Here is a 23,751-nt window from a genome sequence, read left to right as displayed (position 1 = left end):
AACCAGGAGGATAACACTGCAAAACCAGAACAATTTCCAAATGTCATTCAAACTGAATATAGGCCTCTTCATTAATCCTCCAACCTTTGTCAAATACGAAGTTTAAAACCTGTATCATATTAAATGACTTTACACTAAGTAAAATTTAAGCAAAGATAGGAAACCATCAATAACTTCTGATAAGCCTTGAGGTATTTCAAAATAAAAACAAACTTATCAAGTCTGAATTCGGAAATGTTTTTGATCTTCTTTAAAAATAAGGAACTTCTTTTTACAGCTACAGCCCTGATGTTGTAAAATGTATGCAGTTTTCAAAACCCAAACCTCAGGTGATCTGGGGATGTGTGTGCCAAGAATACATCTTTATGCTATGGAAGGGATCTCTGCATCTGCAGCAGCAATCCTCATACACAAAATAAAGAGCCACTGTCTAACAGGAGACCCATTCCGAGAAGGTGGATGTCCCCATCCCCACCCTTTGGTGAGGGCTGAGCAGTGCCCTGCAAACCTGGAAAGCCCACTGGATTCATTGCAATGGAGCAGACTCGCCCAGGACACAGCCCACCCAACCTCACTCATATACCCAAACAAGCCATAGCTCTAAATATAGGCCTCCCCTCATCCATTGCAACAGCTTGTACAAAAAAGGCTTTGAATAAAGGCAGGCAGCCCTCCAGGACATTTGCTGAATGCCCATGTATAATATATTCTTGTTACTTACCACAGTTATTGATTAAAGGCTTGTTTCCTAGAATAGGTTCCTTATGTAAATAAATTAATATATTCTTAAATTATATCACAGATGTCCATAAAATCCTAATTATATAAAACTCATAACATTGTAATTACACACTGATCAAGTAATTATGTAGTGTGCTTAAAGACTATTTTGGAGCAACATTAGGTTTCCCATTTTGTTTTACTTAAACAAGACAGCAAGGGTCTGGTCACCATCACATCCACAAATGGTGACCAGATTTTGTACAGGCTAGGAAAAAATTCTATTAAACTATTCTGCAAAGCTATAAAAAAATTTAATAGCTATTTCCAATAGACTTCATTAAAGCTAGAATTTCCAAGGGAAAACATTCCTATAAAAATAACCTCCACCATACATCCCTATAAGAACATGTTCCACAACTGGCATGAATTCATGAAATTGAAATAGCACAAGAAAATGCCCCTTCAAGGATCCAACTGAAGCCAACTCTTCCCTTGGTTTGTTAGAAAATTGAAGAACATTTCCACTGAGACTTTACCTCAGCTGCAGCACTGAGAGATGCCAGAAAAAGAGTACCTGGACAGTTTCATCCTTTTTATCACAAACAAATTAAACTGTTTCTAGAATTACTCAAAATGTTTTATATCTTACTGAGGGTGTTACACAGAATGTAACATTTTCTCAAACAGGGGTAATTGCACTCTCCTTTAATCTCACGGTTCATCACTTCCAAGTTAGAACAATCAACTCATGACATCTCTTAAACAACTTGAGATAAGAAAACTCTGTAAATTCATATTTTGGTTAAATTAAAGGACTAATATGGGTGCACACAGATTTGCCAGCTCATAAAGAGGACCAGCTGTGAAACATGGCCTCATTTTCTTCTTCAGTAATTTGACTTTCCTGTTACCCCCAGAAGAGTAGAGAGCCAGATTCCCAAAGACAAGAATCAGCACTTGTTTAATTCTGGATATAATTCTCTTTTCTTCCTAAAGATGCATGACCTTATTTGCAACCCACATTTCCATCAACTACAGCAGTCTTATTCCACCTGTTACCAATTTGTTTTTATTGTAATCAAACCACATTTCCTTTTAATCTTTTAAGCAAGGTTTACATTATTTTCATTTGTTCAAATGTTATGTATGAAATATTTTCCATCTTAATTAGATTAATTCTTTCAGAAGCCATGAACTTCCAAGCCATCTGTCTTGACATCAGATGCACCAACAGTTTTTCACCTGTCAACATAAAATTATCAATGGCACCACGAAATACAGGAAGAAGGGAAAATCTGTTCAAAGTCTTGCAAATGCAATGCACCAAAGATAAAAAGTGGGGAAGATTTAACATGAAGGCACAAGTTTTTCTTGTTACATTTTCCAGCAGTTCCCTGCATAGCCATGGAAATGAATCACTGCCTGGCTAACCTGAGGTGTTAAGCTGAGTAGATCAATGACAGTGGTAACTTGCCAAGATGGACCTTTGCTCTAAGCAAGCAGGAATGGCTATCACTGGCACCGTAACCAAGTAAACAGAACTACAACAAAGAAGGACAACAGGATAAAACAGGATCAAGAGCTGCACAGGTGAAAGCAACAACGACAAAAATAAAAACTTATTATAGCCGACCTAAGCTCTTACACAAAACCATGTATCTGTGAATCATCAACCATTCAGTATTTAAAGAGCACATGATTGGAAGGTCCCCATATGTGAAAAATATTATTATCAAGGAGTCCATAGTAACAGTGGAATAAAGCTTGCTATTAAGACTTTTATATGAACTGTTCTTAAAGAGAAAATTACTCACTGACCCATGTCAGAACCCTGAAAATTGATGGCTTCTCAGAGGAAGAAAAAGCGGTAAGTACCAAAAAAGATTTTGAAAATAATCAATAATCATCAGATCTCATCTCCAAAAAGAACAGTTCTCAATTGACATTAACAATAATCCAATCTTGATATTTAATTGCCACTTACCAGTCTGTTAATTAGCCCCAAGGCTAAACAGCATTTAATCCAGTCTAATCACCCTTGTTTAAAGGAACATTACCCAATACCAGCCTTTAAATAATAAAAATTCATTTAAAATGAGACTGATGGCCATGACATTGAAATGTTAGGAGACTGCTCTGCAATCGCTGCCCTTCATTTCCCCCAAGCGCTGCCAAAGTGAGCAACTTATTAAGACTTGTCACCAATTGCTGCCCAACGTGCAGGGAAAGCAGCAGATGCTGGGCAAGCCTCTCCCCATGGCCATGCACAGTGAGGACAGACACATGCAACGTTCCTTTCCTCTGCTGACAACCTGATTTCCACTCAACAGATGTCATATACTTTACTCTGCATTAGAGGGGCAGCAGCCTAAAATAGTTCAACTTCACATTTTCTGGTCAGTCCTACCAGATCTGGCCAGCAAGACCAACCTCCCTCTGAAATAACATCTAGATTCAGGGGCTATTGCATTACCACCTGATGAGTAACTGAAATTTGACCAGCCACATCCACCCTGCAGCATGTGAACTTCAAAACCAACCCTCTGGTGCTAAATTGGCTCAAGTTTTAAGTAGGTACCAGTGAGCTCTGGTTTCATAACTGCACATGCAAAGATCTCCAGCGTGTGTGAGCCTTTGCCTGGGCTGTCCCCCTGAGAGCTGGTGACATTTCCTCTTGGTGAAGAAGCTGAAGGTTTCCACTGGGGCAGTGATGGCTGTGCTTGTCCCACATGAGCACAATGAGGAGCAAGAGCTAATCCTGAAGGGAAAATGTATCACTTGAGCTGTTAAGTGCTTTAATATAAACTGAGCTGGTCTGGGCTATTTTTGCTTTAGAAACTGTTGTATCCTTCACTCACTGTTGTTAGCAGGCTTGATTCTACTCCTTATCCTTTGTATACCCTGTGCTTGGGGACTTCAGCCTCCCAGCCTCTGTAAGAAAGCAGAGTGGATTTCCAGGGAATAGAAGAGGGTGCAATATTTAGCACAGACCCACTTCTTAGACAGGGGTTTTTAAACACCCCACTGTTTTATTTTTAAGCTGATTTTCCTGACACCAGACATTTCTGTGGGGGCTCCTCTGCTGCACAGTACAAGCTGCACAAGGTACCACTAGGAACAGGCATGCACACACCACCAGACAGGTTTCCATTCCTTAACCCAATTTATCTTCTTCCTTACTTAGGGCCTACACAAAAACTACAAAAAAATTGTCCCAATACACAACATCAACTTGAACACTAAATGGCTGGAAGTAAGTTGTGACTAAGAAGCTGTTTCCTTCTGTTAGATGTTATTCTCTTGAACTGTAAAGCTGTTAAGTTCACAGATGGTTATGCCAACAGCAAACTGTTAGAAATTCCTAGTTGGTACCTCTCCTTACCTCCACTGAAAAGGATGGCTGTAGCACGGACTAGATGGATTGCTCTGGGCTTTTGAGTTCAGGTAAAATACTAGAGGAGAAGTGACAAGTGCACAGTCAGCACTAAATGGGAATTTAAGATGCTGCAGACCTGGAGCAGATGTAGGAGAGAACATGTGCTGATGAACATCATTTCCTCGGCAGTGGGAGAACAAAGAAGAGGAGATTCTGACAAGGTACCACAGCAGAAAAGAAAAAATCAGGGTCAATATCACATCTTCTGTTTCAATAAAGAAAAAAGATAATTCCAAAATACAAATTATATCTTCTAAACAAATGCAATAAACTAAGTGGTCAAAAGTCATTCCTTTCCATTATCATCCAAACCAAAATGTATTTTTCAGTCAATTCAATATCTATTCAATGTTATTTTCCACTACAAAAATCCTCCAATCTGGAATTATCCAAATCCTTTCTTGCAGTGATTTCCAGGCTTTCTGGAATACACACCATTGTCAATCTCTAATACAAAATGTTTAACTGAGAAAAAAGAACAAACTGATAATGGCACCAGCAGCAAACACAGACCATTTCTATCACTGCCTTCACAATTTGGGAGCCACGGCTGTGGCATTAACCGAAACACACAACTGTGAAAATATGAATTACACAAACCATTAACTAGAAAACAACATTTAGCAGTGGCAGTTGTTTTAGAGCAACAACTCATTAAGCCCGAAAGCAGCACTGCAAAATGGCTTTATTCTGATTTTAGCAGTGGGGAAACTGAGGCACGAAGAGGTTAAGTGACGGGCACAGCACATCCATGGTAGCATCAGGATTGCAGCTGAGGGTGCTGATGCCCAGCTCTGTGCTCAGCTCTGTGAACTACCCTGCTTTTGCAGGGTCAGCAGCCAAGGCACATTTGTATTCACACAGGGCACAGAAAAGGTCTCAAAGTAGCTGCTTTTCAAAAAGCTGCAAACAGACTTGGACATAAACACAGAGCAGAGGATCTAACACCTACTTTAGTGAACTATACACGATGAGATGTCCTTCACTAGAAATAAAGTAAAAGTTAACTTAGAATTATTGGTATTACAAAGTGTGCTTATGTGTTAGAATACAAATTAGTGCCACTGTATTCTTACACCTGTAACGTTGATTGTTGACCAAGGGCTGAAAAAAGGTTTCTATTTACCATACTTTAAACACAAAAGTGGGAAAAATGGCAATTTGAGGCAGGCTCCAGTTTTGTTTAGAATTCAGATATTTTACACTTAGAGTCCTGAAGTCAAGCATGTTTGCCTATGTTCCTAGCTTTAAATTTCCTGATTAATTCAAATACTTATCAGTAAAGCAACCTTTACATACTGGAAATCCTCTCCACCAGCAATCTCTGCTTAAACAGCTGATGAGCTTTACAGTCTGCAGACAGAAAAGGTTAAGCCTGCCTCTTACCCTGCTCCTCCCTCCTCTGACTACACAACAGATTCTTTTCACCTCCTCTACTTATGAACACAGTATTAAATATACAATTTCCTGGAATTTACCTAATAGAAATAATAAATATAATTATGAACATCATAAATAGAGGTTTCAATTAGTAGATTTCAAAGCATTTATAAAGGACACAAGCATTAAAAAGGAAATGCTTGTTAAAATTCCATTTGTAGAAATACATGCGACAATGTAAGTTAAGACTTCTTGCTTCAAATCTAGAAGTTTTCAGTAACATTCTTAATTCTAGAAGATAGGAAAGGCAGCAAAGGTTTCTGAAGATTTTAACACTTTGACAGCTTTCTGACAGATTATTAAAAGTGCTTTTTAAATCTAAAGAATGATCAAACTAGAAAGATAGAGTTACAAACATTCAGTTTTAATACACTAATGCTTGGGACAAAACCTAACCACAATGTATCCCAGCTAAAAACATCGCTTTTTTTTTGGCTATACTTCATGGTTAATACTCAACAAAAGTCAAATGTTAAAGTTTCCAAAAAGAAATTTTGTGTACAGCCAAATAAGCGTAACAGATAAGGAAAGTTCTAACAAATCAAAGCGATGTCTATCAGCCACAGAAAATTCTGGCCGGTTTTCTCCTCTTAGCTTCAATTTAAAATGATTAAGTGCAATTTATTTTTCACAACAGTCCTTACTGGATCCGCAGAGATGGGGCTCCAAGCCTCTGTTTCCTCCGCTTCATCATTGTGCTGATACACTGATATGCCTCTTCCCAGCATAAGAGGCTTAGAGCTGGGAAGGAGAGGCCACTGTTATCACTCCAACGCAGAGCACAGAACAATCAGTGCAATTCCAAGCTCTTCATACACCCCCAGTGTCAGAGAGACCTCGGGAGTTCAGTAATGGTCCAGATTAACCACACAGCTCATGTCAAAAACCTAATTATTTATAAAAATTTTAAAAAAATAAAAATTCAGATTAAAAAAATCTTCTGCGAGCCTATTCACAGCATCCGGCGAAAGGAAAGGGAGCCCAGCAGAAGGAAGGGAAGGTGCCGACAAGCCCAGGACACAGAGCCTGACCTGTCCCAGCAGCGCTCCTGCCACAAGTCAGCCACCAGCTCCGGGGCTGCCAGGAGCAGGAGCGGCTCCCTCAGCAAGCCGAAGGGAGAGCAGAAAGCCAAGGGCGGCGATGGCAGACGCCAAAGGATTCTGTCCGGGCTGTGACAGCCGGGAAGCTCCCGGGCCGATGGAGCACAGGCAGCGCTCGCACCCAAAGCCTGGCGGAGCGCTCAGCGGCGTGCGGGGAGCAGCTGCTCCCGGCCCCCTGGACACGTGAACCGGCCCTCGGGCAGAAATCAATCCCCTCAGCTACATAAAACATCTTCCCCTAACTCCTAAGCTGTGCTCCAGACACAAACTTCATGGATTCCAGCACCGAGAACAGAGCGGCGGCGCTCCCAGCAGCCTGGGGAGCCGGATGCTGCAGGGGAGGAAGGGGGAACACCTTCACCAGGAGGAAATGTTCCCTTCACACTTCTGCTTGCAAACAGCAACTTCAACCAGCTCAAAATCCATTTTGTGCTATTAACAAAACTGCCCCAAACGATGTCCAACATTTTTTTTAATTTGTGTTTGTAAGAATGTTTTTTTTCCTTTCTCCCAAGAAGTTTCCATATATATATATATGTGTGTGTGTGTGTGTGTGTGTGTATGTGTGTTTATTAGGATTCAAAGTACTAAAGGCTGTATTTAGGCTGCCAATCACAAGTATTCAGCAAGCGAATCAAATTCCAGGTGACAACTCCAACCTTCAGACCCTCAGTAAAAAATCCCAACCTCTCAGCAATTAGGAAAACAGAGTGCCAGGCTGAGGAGGAAGGGCCAGGGTGGCTGGTCCTTATACAACCAATGCTCCTGCCCCCCACACTGTGCCTCTGGAGAAAGACAGCACAGCAAGCAACAAAAAGTACAAATTTGGTATGCTACATATAATTCTATTGTACCTATTAAATGAGAGCCTGGATTAAGTAGTGGAAACTTGACAATGAAAACTGCACAAAATACTTTTTCCACTTTTAAATCCTTCATGAAAACCTCCATAAATTCTTTGTCTCTGAGATTACAGTCTATACGTAACACTAAAATACTCCTGATTCACCAAATCATTTCTTTTAAAGAAATAATGCTTTCAAATTATTTTTAAAATCTAATACAGGAATAGCAGCACTGGTGTGGAGCCCCACAAGAATAATTCTGCATGTTCCACCTCCAGAACCAGCCCCATAGATCAACTTAAGAGCAGCAGGTTATTTCTGACCTACTGCTTGTGAGCTGTTTCTACAAGCTCAGAGAAGGATGGGTTGGTCAGAAGAGTGCAGCTTTCTCTCCCCATCTATGTAAGGCACCACAAGCAGAATGCAATGACTGGAGGCATTATTTCTTACTTTATTTCCAGATCCAAATCAGAACAGAGTGCAAAAGCAGCAAAAATCCCTACTCCTTTTCAGAACCATTTTTCATCCACTTCCTGCACTTTGGCTTTCCCACTCTTGGGACAGTGGCACTTGCTCCTGGCAGGGAAACAGCATCGATCCATCACCAGCAGAAACACTCACCCGCCAAGACGAGCAGAAACTGAATTATATACTCCATTTCTCTGCAGATACAGAGGAAATTCCCACAGCACCTGAGCACGGCAGCACAAAGACGAAAACCACTAAAGGCCAGAAATTTTCTTTCCTGCCATCAAACTTCTTACTGTCTCCAAGGTCTAAACATTCAAAAGAATACAAGTAGTTCAGCACGTCCCCCCAAAGAAATTCCTTGGTGTGTTTTGTGTTATTTTACTGCCAAGAAGCTGGGGGTAAGTTTAACAAATTATGATGAAGACTTGTTTAATGAAACCCCCTCAGAAATGTTGAGGGCAGCAAAAAGGAAGAACCTTCAGAGGTTTAAAGTGGAATGGTAGTGCAGAGAAGGAGGGAGAGAATGAGAGAAAACAACTCCCACAGGGGACATCAGCTGCCTTAAAAAGTGATTAGAAGGAATAAAGACAACCATAAAAGGCTTGCACACGTCTTCAGCAAACACTTTTATGTTGCTTACCATATTTCAGAGATAGACATAAAAACTTCAGGTAAATACCACTCTTTACCAGCACCAATCACCATCAAAACAACAATCTGCAATACTTGGTTCATATAAATGTGTATTTTTACTGGCTATATTCTGGATTAAAACTATTTTGTCATGTTTCTTATGCCTCCATTTTCTTTTTCCATTTGTATACAGCCTTTTAAAGTATATTTTATACAGGTGGTTGATATATGAATAAACAACTTATAGCTAAAGTTAGAAACTGGTTTAGCAAATTTAGTTTGCTGAGGAGATTAATCTTTTCAAATTTGGATATAATATGGGAAAGCCATATATTTTTTTTAGAAAATTTTACATTTAGATGACACAAAAATTACAGCAACACAAACCATGAACCCTGCCGTAGAAACCATGATGATTTAAAATATAAACCCACATTTTTCACTAAAAAGCCTGAACAGGTCAATAAGGTTCATGCTATAAAGAAGTGAATTTGTTATTAATTTATTATTACTGGGGTACTGAACAAGAAACCAGATGGCTCAAGGGCAGCCCCAACTGGATTTAATGCTCAGCCAAGGAGGCAAGCAGAAGCAATAGTGAGCTCCAGGCTTACAGGGCATCCTGCAGCCACAATGAAATGCAGTTTGCTGCTTCATCTTCTGGGTGCTGAACTGCTTTTAAACACATAACACTCGGAGATGTTTCACCAAGGGATGCTCCTGCTGCAAAGTCCCCACCTTTGTCTTTTCAAGTCTCTGCTGTGATTCACGTGCAGGTGCACATCAAACCCATGTGAAAGCTGCAGCCAACAATACAAAAACCAATCTCTGCTCAGAGAACAGAACAGGATAATGGCTGAAAATAATTAAATCACTTCAACTAATAGGCTGGAGATCAAAGTTTGAGTCTATTGCTCCACATTCGCTATTTGAAACTAAAGAAAATATTCATGAATGGTAATTATTTCTTTTGTGAACAAAGCATGGGGAAAAACATAACCAATACATTTATATGCATAATTCATTAAAGGAAAACTTTGAACTCTGATTATTGAACCACACCAGAGACAAAATGTAACTACTTACTCCTGTTCTCTAACTACTCAGTCTCTTAGCAGCCTACAACTCAGCTGAGTATCTTCTCCTTTAGTGCATTAAACATAACCCCCTATAGAAACACAAACACTTTAAGCACATTAACAACAAAATGGTATCTAAATTATCAGGCATTTCTCTTAATGTCACCCTGCATACAATTCCCCCATCTGTTTTACATGTCTGCTCACTCTGTGCTGATTATTTCAAAATTAGGATTGCAAGATACCCAAGAGTAAAGCCATCCTTTACAGTGTGCCTGTGTTTCCTTCCTAATATGGAAACAGTCATCAACACTCATCAACAGATTTCACAGGCTCCATCCCACCACTCATTCTCTTCAGCTCCCATCCAAGCCAACACAGGCTTCTTTAGGTGACAAAATTTCTCATGTTCCCCTGACAAAACAGTGAGACATGTAACTCCACTCCATTTCATTAGCACAAATAAGCACAGCAACTCTTGTTGTCCCTGCTTATAATCAGTTCCTGCAATAAAATAGAGATTATCCACACCAACCCAGGAAATATGAAGTACTGAGAGTCAAACAAAGGAAAAGTTAGAAGCATTGTCAGGAATGGCTCCTACTTTTCCATTCAGCAATGACAAATACCCAAGCTGATCCACAGGCTAAAACCTTTCTAACTCAACAATCTAGCAAAGCAATCATCAAACCAGCAGCAATTGTCAAGTCCTCATTCTGTTTCTGGCAGGCTGGAAATAATTACTGCCTCCCCAAATATGATTTTTTACTGAAGTGTGCCCCAACCTCCAGACTAGCACACAAAAAAATGCTGAATGGCTGATTTTTGTATCTAATTCAATTGCTACTGAACTGCTACAAAGGCTGGAGTTTGTGCAGAAAATGGATGCACCTCTTGAGGGTTTCTGGCTCCAAGCCAGGTACTTCATCCTCCTGTCCATTCCTGCTTCTGCTTCTGTCGGTGAACAAAAGTCAGTGACTGACAGTCAATTAATCAGGACATGGCTACATCCATGACTATCCCTGCTCATCAGCCACAGCACAACAGCAGCTTTCCACATTAGATTTTATTTTTGGAATTTACTTTTGCTTATGAGGTTCACTGTTGATTCAGAGGAAAAGCCTCCAGAAGAACTGAGAACTGCCTACAATTGTGATGCCACCCTTTTTGACAGAATGCTTGAACAAATTTATACATATTATATGTATATTTTTACCTTATATTACACACATCTATTTTAATTATTCCCTTGATATAAATTTCTCTCATTTCTAATTCAAAATCTAAGAGGATTTTTTTTTTTTTTGCATCAAGTAAGCACTCTGATATTGGGATATGCAAAATCATGCAGATCAACTCAGCAAGAGCCTTTGCAGTCAGCCTGTACACTTCATAGTACAGCATCAACACAGCTCTGCATCAGCCACAAGGCACTGTTGACTTCATGAACAGCTAAAACTTCTCAAACAACAAGACATCATCTGGTTTTGGACTACACTTGGTACTTGACTATAGAATCTGTAATTCCAGAAACTACAATCAAATAACCAGGTAGATAACACAGGCAACTAACACATTTCAGTTCTTCATAGATTGTTAGTCTCACTAATAGCTGCAACCTTGTGCTTAAAATTTATGGCCTGGATCTTCTTGACACAGGTTGCTAAATTTCTTCACATAGTGACAGCTTAAAAGGCACTCACTTGTAGAAGAAAACTAAAGTGAAGTAATGAAAATTGCAGGAGTTAAGTAATACAGAAATAAAATACTCAGTCATTCGGTTTAGTTACCAGTAATTAAAACACTACACATCTGAAGCTCTTCATTTGTATCTCAGATACCTCAAATAAAAGTATATAAACAGTCTTGTGTCATACCCACCTCCATGCTGGAATGAGCTGGAATATCTCTGGCATCCTCAATTTCAATTCCGAAAGTTTTGTGCAAAAATATCTAAGTTACATTAAACAAAAAACTTACTGGTAACTCACTGCTCCACTATCTGATCAAAGAACCTTCATAATCTTCAAATGATGAACACCACCTGTCTAAGAAATCTCTCAAATCGCGTTAAGCCAGCCTTTGAGGCATACTGGTTAAAAAAACCCAAAATCAGTCAGTGCTTCATGTTCTTTAAATAACTCCCTGATTGGTTTATCACTGTCATATGAACTAAACAAAAAGGTCTGGTCATGCCCTACTTTTAAAAAAAGACCTTTTGATCCTCTGTATTGTTCAACACTGAATCACTAGCTCTACACAGCATTTTCCAAACACTGTTTCTTATACAAAGGGGATAGCTTACACTGAAAGACTGAAAATAATTTCTCATTAGAACCAGAAACCTGAGGAAGAAAGGTTATAAGCTTTTGTGAGCTTCATGTCTGTAGTCTACAAGCTTTGGGAAACAATTTTAAATCATAATGCATTAGTAGGCAGTACAAAAGCTTTCTCTTTTATATAATGCAATCAATAATGCAATTTCTTCCACCATAAATCTGTAAGCATAGCAGAAGCTAAGCTCATATAATACCACTGAAACACAAGTTAGTTTGCTAAAATTCTTTAAGCATCATAATGCATTTAAAAATTTTTGCTGTTTGTTTACATCACAGTTTTAAAAGCCTACTTTTCCTGACATATACTACTTTATTGAGATACCTCTATGAGGCTGCCTGCTCCACCAAAACCTGACCTGTGTGGCTCAGAAGCTGTGTGCTTAGACTTCTGTCAACAGACTGTTTGAAGAGCAGTGATCAAAGTTGTCTATATTGCATAAATAATGAGTGACTCCTCTGGAGTCACCTCAGCGATGCCAGGGTGGCAACACTCAACACCACAGCTACTTCCAGATCAGGATCAGCTCAAGCTGGTAATTAGAAGTAAGCTTACACTACCACTGCTTTTCCTGCTACACTTAAGGAAATGAATAGAGGCTTCAGTCTCAGAGAAATCCAAGATAGCTCTTTCCAAGCCCATGACAGATTCTTGAAAATGCTGAAGAGAAAAAACAGAGCATCTGCCCATCTAAATTACTTCCACAACTGAACAGTTATATACGTTCAAAACAAACCAAGGGATGAATAAAGAATAATTATACTTACAAGCTTCCTCTTCTGGGGAGACTGAGCTCTTTCTGGAAAAAAAAAGAAAAAAAAAGAATGAAAAGTTTGAGTTAATTTTACTCTTTATTATATATTACTAATTTATTTATCAATAAATGACTGAGGTGGAATGAATGACGAGCTGGCCATTTTCCAGCGCATGCTCAGTGCAGAACTGCACAGCTTTGCTGCTGCACATTTACAATGCACAGTCTGGGGTACAAAAGTTGCTCATTTTGCCTAAACAATCATTGCCTTTGGAGTCAAAAAATCATAAGCACTCAACAGAGCAAACATAACTTTGAAGTTCAAGCCTGAGCATGGATAAGGCAGTAATTAATTCTGTCCTACATACCTCATCAGCATCAGACCGAACCACTTTGAGAAGTGTGGAACGTGGTGTGCCTGCAGCTGCTGCAGTATGGACTCACACTCTCACCAAAAGGAAGAATTAATGCCATAGAGTGGATTTTGGGGGTGATTTGGGGTGTTGCTTTTTTTTTTAAAAAACATACACATTAGTTGTGCTATGTATTATCACAAAACCTCGAGGCCAAACACAACTTCCACTTCTCAGCAGCATTTTGTGTTTCAGCAGCACAAGCAAAGACAGACGGGGGATTTTGCGGTTTTTACTGCAGTCGATAGCCCGGGGGCAACCGCCGGCACTGCCCGGGCTGGACACGGAGCATCCCCCGGCACCGCCCGGGCTGGACACGGAGCATCCCCCGGCACTGCCCGGGCTGGACACGGAGCATTCCCCCGGCACCGCCCGGGCTGGACACGGAGCATCCCCCGGCACTGCCCACCCCCGGCTCTGCCCACCCCGGCACTGCCCACCCCGGCACTGCCCGGGCTGGACACGGAGCATCCCCCGGCACTGCCCACCCCCGGCACTGCCCGGGCTGGACACGGAGCATCCCCCGGCACTGCCCATCCCCGGCACTGCCCGGGCTGGACACGGAGCATCCCCCGGCACTGCCCACCCCCGGCTCTGCCCACCCCGGCACTGCACATCCCCGGCACTGCCCGGGCTGGACACGGAGCATCCCCCGGCACTGCCCACCCCCGGCACTGCCCACTCCCGGCTCCGCAGTGCCCGGCCCCGCCCGGCTGCGCTCCCGCCGGGCACCGCCAGGTGGCAGCCGCGGCCGCCGCCCCAGTCCCGATTCTGGGGGTTTTATCCTTAAAACATCGGCACGGGCTGTGCTCGTCCCCGGCTGCTTCCCTTCGGCTGAGCCCAGCAAGCAGCAGCACGGCCAATACCAACTGGATGTCAGGGTACTGATCTACGGGATGTGTTTCTCGTCCCCTCTAAGAAATAAATAAATAAATAAGAAATCTGTGTTTTCACTGAATATTGAAGAAAAAAAAAAATCAATAGGAAAAAAAATCAAATCCATAACATTGGTAATATAGTCTCTTTTCCATCTTTAGCTACAGTGTTTGTGCTGACTGACATGACTAACAATGTCACTGACAGGCAGTGACTGGTCTAATCAGTAATACATGGGATTTGGCTTAAAGTTTTTCATATAAACCAAAAAGTTACAGCCACTAACAACTAATAATTAAATAAATAACTCTTACATGCTATCATTCTTTTCAAGTATGAGTTCTCCATAATTTGAAATTTCATTAGAGTTTAACAGTACTGAGCAAATTCCATGTGTGAATTATCGCAAGGCTGACAGCTTACAGCATCAAGAAATAAATTCCTGTCGTCAGACAAACTTGTCAAGATCTAATCAAAACACTTCAAGTGCGTAAGATAATAAATCACTAGCATCTATAACAGGTTGTGTGGTTTATATTCTAAAAAAGGTACTTCTTCCACTCTCATTTGTTAGAAAGAATTCGTTTCCAACTGTGAAGCTTAGTTAGCAAAGACAGCTTTTTGTACTGCAAATGAATAAAAAACCAGGTAAGATATAATATTATATGTTGCTCTGCTTCTGTGGATAGTGTATTACTTAGACATGCATATAAATCTCTTTCATCATATGAGCAGCTGTATTTAATTTATGCTTTTTTAAGATGGCACCTCTTGGCAGAAGGCATTTTTTCTATTCAAATGACATATTTCTATTTATTCCAACACAGTAAGCCCCAGAAATTTTTAGAATGTATGTATAAAGCTCTGGAATTTCACAGTACTGGATGAAAAAGCAGTGACCTTTAATTCTCTCTAACTACCTTCTAGTTTTTGAACTTCCAGGGTTCATTTTTACAAGCTTTGCTCTAGTCATTAGAGCTGAAAAGTCATTTAAAGAGAGAACACTCCCTTGCAGCAGCACAGCTCTGGTAATTGTGACTTGTAATTACCAGACATAGATCACAAGAAACACGGTCCAGGAACAGGAATGGACAAATCCTTTCCTTTACAGAACGCTTGCTTTACTTGAACAATATGACCTTTAATACCTCCTGTAATGTAGGTAATTCAGGATTAAATGCATGCAAGGTTAGGAGGAAGACTGCCTGGGGCTTTGTTCCTGAAAGCATCCCTTGGAAACCGAGTTTCCAAATAAGGAAGGAACAAAGTCCTAGCAGATGACATCTCAATGCAATTGAAATATTATCCTATCCATGTAGGAATTGTCTTCATTCTGCACCTCCACCTTGACAAACACAGTGCAGCTGAGGAATCAATAGGCAGTAGTTCACATTTAATACCACTGTGGTCGTGACAACAAAGAGCACAATCAAAACAATCAATTTTTGTACCTGTTGTTCCACTATGCCTCATTTCATGCTAGTCTTAAAATCCCCTTCACAAACCCTTCCAGCCACACAGCCCACCAAGTCCTGGCCTCTGCAGCACATCCCCTGTCCTCTGGAGAAATGACAATGCACCCTCCCAGCTCTGTGCCCTTTTCTGCCTCTCCAGAGCTGGTAACAGCCCCTATAATCCTCCAAAACAGACCATGAACACTGGGGCCAAGGCAAAAGCACCAGAGCTGGACATTACACAACCCCGAGCAGTGTAATTATGAGATTTGCTTTTCCTAAATCACCAGGGAGTTTGTGTGTGAAGAAGTTACATCCCAGAGAGAAAATGCCTGGAGATGGAAAGAAGGAGGGAGCAGACTGCAAACAGCTGCTGAGCTATTTCCTATTTGAGGATGCTCACTGCCAGGAGAACACTGCAGACCTCCAGGGGATCAAGTGGACAATGAAAACACCTCCCAGAGATGGGGATACACTCACAGGGTCGAGACTCAGCTGGGTCTTAAGACAGCTGAACACCTCAGTGTGTGCAATGGGACCAACTGAGAGTTTGTATCTTATAATGACAGGGTGATTTGAAATGTATGAAGTAGCACTACAGAAACTGTCATTCAGTAATTATGAAAAATGTAAGAGGAAAGTCCAAAAGCATGTCACAAGCACCCTATAAAGGTTAAAGTCTACTCAGAATCATATATAGTATCGTTTATAATAAAGATTAAATCTTTTAGTTAGTAAATTATGAGGTAGGTGGTATGATTTAACTGGTTTCCACCCATACCACAAAGGAGTTTGGCATTACATGTCCATGTATCCCGAAAAAATAAATCACATTTTAAGAGGTGAGATAACTAATAAAAGAGTGCTGAGCAGTGACTACTTGGTCTGAAACAATATTTACAGGGTGCAGCTGTAATCCTTTCAATATGCTAGTTTATCCTGAAGGACATTTTTCATTAAAGACCACCCTTCTGATGAGAACAACACATGAACCTGCAAGATTCCAAACTGCCCCTTCTGACAGCACATCTGCCTCCCTGAGCACTTGTGCTGCCAGTAGCTATATTTATATTACCATTATTACTCCAGCCAGCCTCCATGCCACCTGCTCTCTAGGTCAATAATATAACTCTCAAAACAGTGGCTTACATTTATATTTGATTTATATGAAGTGCTAAATAGCATAAGAACATTTTAAAATATTGGTGCACATTATTCACAAAGAACTTTCAATAGTGGAAATAAAGAAGTACTTTCACAGATCCAAAAAAATAAGGAGTATATTAAATCTTGCAGTACCCAAATGACAGGAACAGACTGTTCTGGAAGTTAATTTTTTGTACCAGTTCCACATTTCAAGGCATAATTATTAAACATGCAACTTGATCTCTACATGACAAAAGAAGCAGCAGATTTTCAGACAAGCAGTTGAAAAGGAACCTTGGGAAAGAAATTCAGCATCACGGAATTTATAAAAAGCTGATTCAAATAACTGCCTTCAAAAGAGTTCCTTATATTTCCTTTTATCTTAAGTTCATCACCTCAATCATAAGGCTATAAAATCAGTTGGACACCATATCATGCTACAGAAGAGGTTTCACAAAAGGACTCAATCCTCATTTTACAGGCAGCAAGGAGGCTGAAAGATAAAAAATACCAGCCATTTTAAAGATCATTTGGCTGCTTGCAAAATACATTGTTCAGTACAGAGATACTGAAAAATTCATTCAATTGTGGTTTTTTATATACAGAAACTGCATCTGAAAACAGGAATGTTTCAGGCAGCAGGAAGAGCGCTGGCTTTTTACATAGGTGTGTGCACACAATATGGAGCGGAAATAAAGTCTGGAAATCTATTTGTTCATTGACCTACAATACAACCCACATCGTTCCGGCAGATACGTGATGTTATAAAAGTGCGAAAAAACAGGAACCCATCACTCAAATTTGTCACTTTCTCTCAGTCTTGCAATTTGTCCTTGAATATGTATCTGCGCATATGGCACAGACCCACAGGCAAAGTTGGATGCTGGAGCCTGCACTGATGGCAGCTTAAATGGAGTCTTTGCAAATTAAAATGAGAACCATCACCACACAGGATGTTCCATATTTTTGCCAGAGCAGACAGCATGATTCCTGAGATTGCTTTTGACCTTGGCTCCCTTGCAAGGTAGCTCACTATCATACCAGTTGGGACAATAGACAAATATTTTTACAGCTATAAGAGCAAATACATTTCAGTTAATAAGTTAATATTTCACAGATGATGAAATTCCACTGACAGTCAGTGACCTGGTACCATGCACTCTTGTTTTAATTTTTTTTCCTTTGCTGACTATGTTTGCTTTAGGGTATACTACCAACCAGCAGGGGATTAATTAAATCTCCTTCTATACATAACCATTTGCATTACAGAAATGATATAATGAGGGTTGGAATCTCCAATTCTGATGGAAACTACAACCTGGCCGTGCAAGGACAAACCGTAATCCATCCATCAGATTAACGGGAAAGAATTTTTCATGGTGATTAAGAAAAAAAAAAAAAACCACCCCATGCTAAGCTTTTCTTTCTCCTATCATAATCTGTCAGAAAAAATAATTTCCTTCTTTTCACCATATCACTGTAAATGGTTATTAAAAACAGCACTTCTCAATTTCTCTGTCTAGAAATGATTACATCTGAACTTGTTTCCCAAACTCATCAGTGAAGAATTTTAAACAGCAACACTAAAACCGTATCTGTACTGAAGGTCAGATGAATCTATGGAATATGCTGCAGATATTTTCTATAATTTACTGACTTTTTAGAAACTAAATTCAGGATCATAGTGTTAGATCATCTGCTTAGCTACAGAGATACTTAAAATACAGAAAACGAATACCCAGACTCTTGCCAATACCATTCAAAATATTCAGAGGACACGGATTTAATTCCCAGACCTTTCTCCGCACTCTACTGAATTTATGCCTGCCATCACACAAATTCTGAAATGCCATGGACAGCTTAGTCCCAGGGCATCTCCCCATATTCCCAGTACCAGCCAAACTGCCTGGACCCACCCCCTGCTAAGAAATTTCACCTTCATGGTGGCAAAGTGCCACATCCTCCAGAAAAATGCGTGTGACATCAGAATAGTCAACAGTGTATCTGTTCACCCAGTGCTACCCTAAACATTCTACAAGTTCAAAGCAAAATAAAATTTATTGTTTTGATTAATTTTCTACCTCAACAGAAGTTGCATGACATAAAAATGCCATTTGCAACTACTCTAACATATAAAACCAAATGGGGAAAAAACCCTCAGCTCTTTAACTAACAGGCAACCCTATTTCTCTAAACATTAAGTATATATCAGTCTTTCGACCCACAGGTCACGAATCAGCCAATGATGCATTTCATGCTTTTAGATCTTCCAGTCCTTCTTTTCTCTTCAGCTTAGAAATCCCCTACTAGTCAGCAAAATAAAAAGCCTTTGGATTTATTTCAAATTAGAGTTACTGCAGAAGGAAATAAAGCTAAAAGCCCTTTAAACTTTAAGAAAAATTCTCAAACACAGCAAATTATTTTTCCTTCCCCCGCACCAGCCCTTCTGACTGGGCAACAGAAACTCATCCCTTGGTAAGCAAATCTAAGGATCCAGGTCACATCTGTGCATTAACCTGTCAAGAATATATTTGACCAGAAGCTTCCCACTAACCTTTCTTATCACTTAACCTCAGGGCTTTCCATAAGATTATGGATTCTGGCTACTTGACGTAAAATAATTCCAGAATATATCTCAAAACAGGCAAGAATTCACACCTTCCTCAGAATATTTTCAGTGCCCACTCCCATGTGCATATATATTATATATATGTGTATTTTAGTAAGCTGGAGAGTCTACTCCATATTTTGTACATTACATCATGTTTTCCAGCCCAAAATACAACATTACACAGTGCACAGCATGGGCCACTGCACATGGCAACAAACGGGACTGAAACCACACGTCATGGCTTAGAGTGGCAAATGACAGTAAAAACAATGGATGCAAACCACATTCCCAAGGGATGAAGGGAGAGCTGCCCAGCCCCAGGAAAAGGCAGAGCTTTTCCACAGCTGCCACAGCTCAGTGGGCACTCACAGCCCGGGGCAGGGTGGCACCACACATCCCTCACCAGCGGGAGCAATGAGTGACTTGCAGTCCTCCAACTCTCATTTCCTCCACAGGATTCATTCCCATCTCTGTTTCTCAGGACCAGCAGCACAGGGTCACTCTGATTTCATGCCCTCAGTCAAGCAGAAGTCTCTTTCTTCCCATAGTAAAGACAATTTCTAGTTTTATATTCGATCCCAAGCTTTTCAGCTGTGGTTAAACAGAGAGTGGTTTCTAAAAATTAAGACAACCTCTAAGAACCCTGGTCACAATAACAGGGCTACAGTAACTCAGCTGTTCAACCCTTAGACATCAGCAAACTAATTTACTATTAACTTTATTGTTTTCCTCAAGTCTAAAAAAATAAAACCAACCACAGGAGCAGCCCTCTTCAAGTACACTTGCCAAACTTACTTTTAAATGTTACAGAGCACATAAGACACAATGTTTTTAAGGCGTCATTTCACTAGCAGGAAAAAGTAAATTTAAATATTACAGCTTGAATTTTGCAACCCAGATTCCTAGATGTGGTACAGAAGCATAGAAAAAAACAGCAGGGCAGAAGAAAAACTATGAATTTACCCTCCTAACAGACAATCCATAAATTGCAACAGCAGTAGCTCCAGAAGACCATTATGGTAACTTTTCCCCCGAATTAAACAATAGCAGTAACCCAAAATGTGTGTGTGTGTGTGTGTGTGTAGGAACAAAATAAAAAGCAATACATACGGTAGTCCTCTGTAAATAAAAGGTTATACATTAAAACCTGAGAAATAACACCAATAATAAATGCTCCAAATCTTACTTATATACTTTTGCACAAATTAGCCTAAAGGCGAAGGAATACTGAGGGTAATAAAGCACACAGCTTAGACAGCTCATTAATCTTTCTCATTACTTAATTCTAGTTTTACAAGGCCATGAAGCAGATTCCTGATGTGTGAAAGAGCCTGCCCAGCACCCAACAGTCATCCCAAATAATGGGAGCAACTGTTCAGAATTCTCTTTCATTTTGCCAGACGGCGCCAGTTTCAGAAATTTAAGTCAAAAGGTCACATTCTGCAAAATTTTAGAAAATGCAGGAAAGAGTCTCATCTCGGAGCCGTACAGGACTGCAGCTGTAATGCTATTGTTAGAAACCGCTCTTAAAATTACTCTGTCTTGACTTGCACCAAAAATTCCTTCAAGACTGGGCATGCAATGGTCACAAGGAAACAGTCACAGCTGCTAAAAATGCCAAGAGCATTACAAATAAACAAATCCAGTTTTATTCTCTCCCTTGTAGGCTCATACTAATATTAATCTATGATTAAGTCAGTCAACGTTTCTACTATACACACATCTACTCCTTAAAAGGCTGTTTCTAGACAAAATAACTGTCATCAAGGCTACCTGACAACCAATTTAATTCATAAATCTCTTTAAATATCCCTTAAAACTGAATAACCAAGCCCAACAAAATTTTGATGAGTTCAGAACCTTTCTGGTTTATCCTACACAAAAATTATATAAAACAATGAGGATCTCATGAAAACTCCAGGCCTGGCTCATCAGCTTGTATCCATTCACTGCACTGTTAATACACATCATGAACAAAAAACAAAGGTTGCCCCCAAAATTATATTGAAATACATTGGTATATTAAAATTAATTGGACATTCTTCAATACCATAGTTGAAGCAACAAAAGGCACGTGGTCAGTTCAGTGTTAATGTCAGCAGCAGGTCTCTCCCACCAGCCCAAAGTCTGTCAGGCTGGTTTCCCACCAACTCCCCAGCTGTAAAGTGTTAGAAAGCAAACAGGCAGAAATTAAATTTAGTGGTTGTTTTTGAGAGGCACTCCCCATGTCTCCAATTGCTTTGTCAATGTTAGGCCAAGACTTGTGACACATCAACAGAATTTTACCTTTACAATTGCCTATTTCTCAATTAATTTAGACAAAAAGAAAAATGTGTCAGGCCAGTGTTGCCAGACAGCTGGACAACCTAGCCAGCCCTAAAATAATGCCAAGTTTCCTAATAGTAAAGCTCTGGGAGAAAGTTCCAGGGAAGAGAAACCTTTTAGTTCCTCAAAAAGCTTCAACAATAAAGGTGTCTCCCATCCTTCCTTAAAGCTGCATCAAGTCCATTCCACACAGACATGGTAAAACACTCTCAGAAATTGAAAGCATAAGCAATCAATTTTAAAGATATTTAGTAATTAGTCCTAAAAGGAATTCCAAGCAAATAAAGCTCCCTTGCCTTCATCTAGTTTATGACTGATAGCATCTGTAACCTTGCGCGGCATCCATTAAGCTCAGTAGTTAATTACATCTGCTCTGACTGGACATTATTTACAGAACAAGCAGATGTAATTTTCCATTGCTTAGCTAAGCTACATGAGGCACTTCAGCCTACCCCTCTCAAATCACTGCTTCTCACAAAAACACGGAAGGGGGACAGACAGGGTGCTCTGATGATTTTCTGCAAAGGAATAGTTACAGGCCATCATCCACTTAATGAGGAAATCCACATGCTGAGCACCATGTGAAAATTCGGAATAATCAGAGCCAGACAGTATTTACACCTTTGTAGGCAAACAAGAGAATTTTAACTTCTCTTTCTGCCCTCAAAAGTGAATATTCTCTGATATTGCTTATGCCTGCTGGGCTCCAAACTGGAACATAAACCCTTGACAAAAGTGATGAAAGAAAGGGCTCTGTTGCTTCATTCCCCAAAAATAAATACTCTTTTACACCAAAAGCAAAAGCCACAGATAGTTGACATTTGCACATATTATGTGTATAGGACGAGATATTCACCCCCTGGATATATAAGGTGGTTACACAGCTAGCATGACTCATTTCAGTTATAACACAAAGCCTTTATACCACAACTTTTATAATTATTAGCTCTGAAAAATAATAATTTCAGTGAAAAAAGAAAACATTAAATTGGAACATGCTTTCCTACCATCTTTCACACATACTTTCAAACAAATAGGGGTTGGGTTTTTTTCTGCTTAGGTTTATTTAAATTAATCATAAAGAAGAAAAAAAACATTAGAAAAAAGTAATTAAATCATCCTCTCAATTTCAGTGAGACAGAACTGTAATAATCACCAACTGAACTCTAATTTTAAAATTACAATCTTATATTAACTTCAGGGGCTCAACAGTGTGACAATGCTCTAAGGTGGAATATAAAATAGGAAACTGCGAAGTGGTGCTAGGCCAAACCCAGCACTAATTTACAGATCAAACCCAATGTGGGGAAAGTTTTCTACTGGTGTAGGTAAGACAAGCTTTGGGCTTAGAAGAGACAGAACATACCTCACAAAAGCACCATTTATTGCTTTCAAAATGAAATACAGGTGAGCTGGGAACCATTGAAACTGGCCAACCTCATCCTTGGGCATATTTTTAAATAACCACATCCAGGCCTGTCCCTGAGTTACATCATAAATTCTGCAAATGACAAGAGAACTGAAGTTTTTGATCACTTAGGTTTTTCCTATGAAAAAACATGGGATACATCTAAGCATCTTTTACAGATTTATCTATGAACAACCCTACATTTAATATAGTTGGATAATTCAGGTTTACTCAGTACCAAGAGATCTGTTTCAGAGTAAAGAAAAATTCATCCCCAATTAAAGTAGTGGTAAAATACAGGCACTTACTCCCAAAGCACAGATTTGAGAAAGTGCAGACTGTGCCTAATGACTTTTATTTCTGATGGGCGATTAGTGTGCTCTGTAATGGACTGACAGAAACAGCTGATTCTATTACAAGGACATCTTCTGGCTAGGATTCTCTTTCTGTTGCATTTAAATTATAAATATGGGCTCTCTTGAAAATATATCAAGACAAAAGATATTAATCAATATCTAAAACTTCTGCCTTCTGTCCTTTACCATATTTCAAATTAGAACAAACACTGACTTCATCACCAGGAAAAGTCTTGCAGGTACTCAGGACTGTCTGCACTGTAATTTCTCTTCTGTACATTCCTCTTCATCCTCTACTCCTTTTAGAAGAAGCTGCAAAGTTTTTTTTTAATTCAGCTGTTGGC

The 23,751-nt window shown here is 39.9% G+C and overlaps 1 protein-coding gene across 8 annotated transcripts in view; it reads right to left on the bottom strand.

Moving 5' to 3' along the window:
• The window catches only part of MAST2 (microtubule associated serine/threonine kinase 2), a 188,364-nt gene that overhangs the window by 94,157 nt on the left and 70,456 nt on the right, over positions 1-23,751 (bottom strand). For 4 of the 8 annotated variants that reach the window (XM_058842384.1, XM_058842385.1, XM_058842388.1 and 1 more), the window contains one exon: positions 12,832-12,863. In XM_058842384.1, the coding sequence (XP_058698367.1) occupies positions 12,832-12,863 (32 nt within the window). Of the gene's footprint in view, positions 1-4,105; positions 4,313-5,111; positions 5,145-12,831; positions 12,864-21,368; positions 21,391-23,751 lie in introns of those variants that run through there. The other 4 variants (XM_058842383.1, XM_058842386.1, XM_058842382.1 and 1 more) reach the window with 3 other exon arrangements.

Source organism: Poecile atricapillus, chromosome 7, assembly GCF_030490865.1.
Source record: "Poecile atricapillus isolate bPoeAtr1 chromosome 7, bPoeAtr1.hap1, whole genome shotgun sequence".
NCBI lineage: Eukaryota > Metazoa > Chordata > Aves > Passeriformes > Paridae > Poecile > Poecile atricapillus.
Note: the sequence above shows the minus strand (reverse complement) of the source record. Positions and strands in the feature narration are given on the sequence as shown.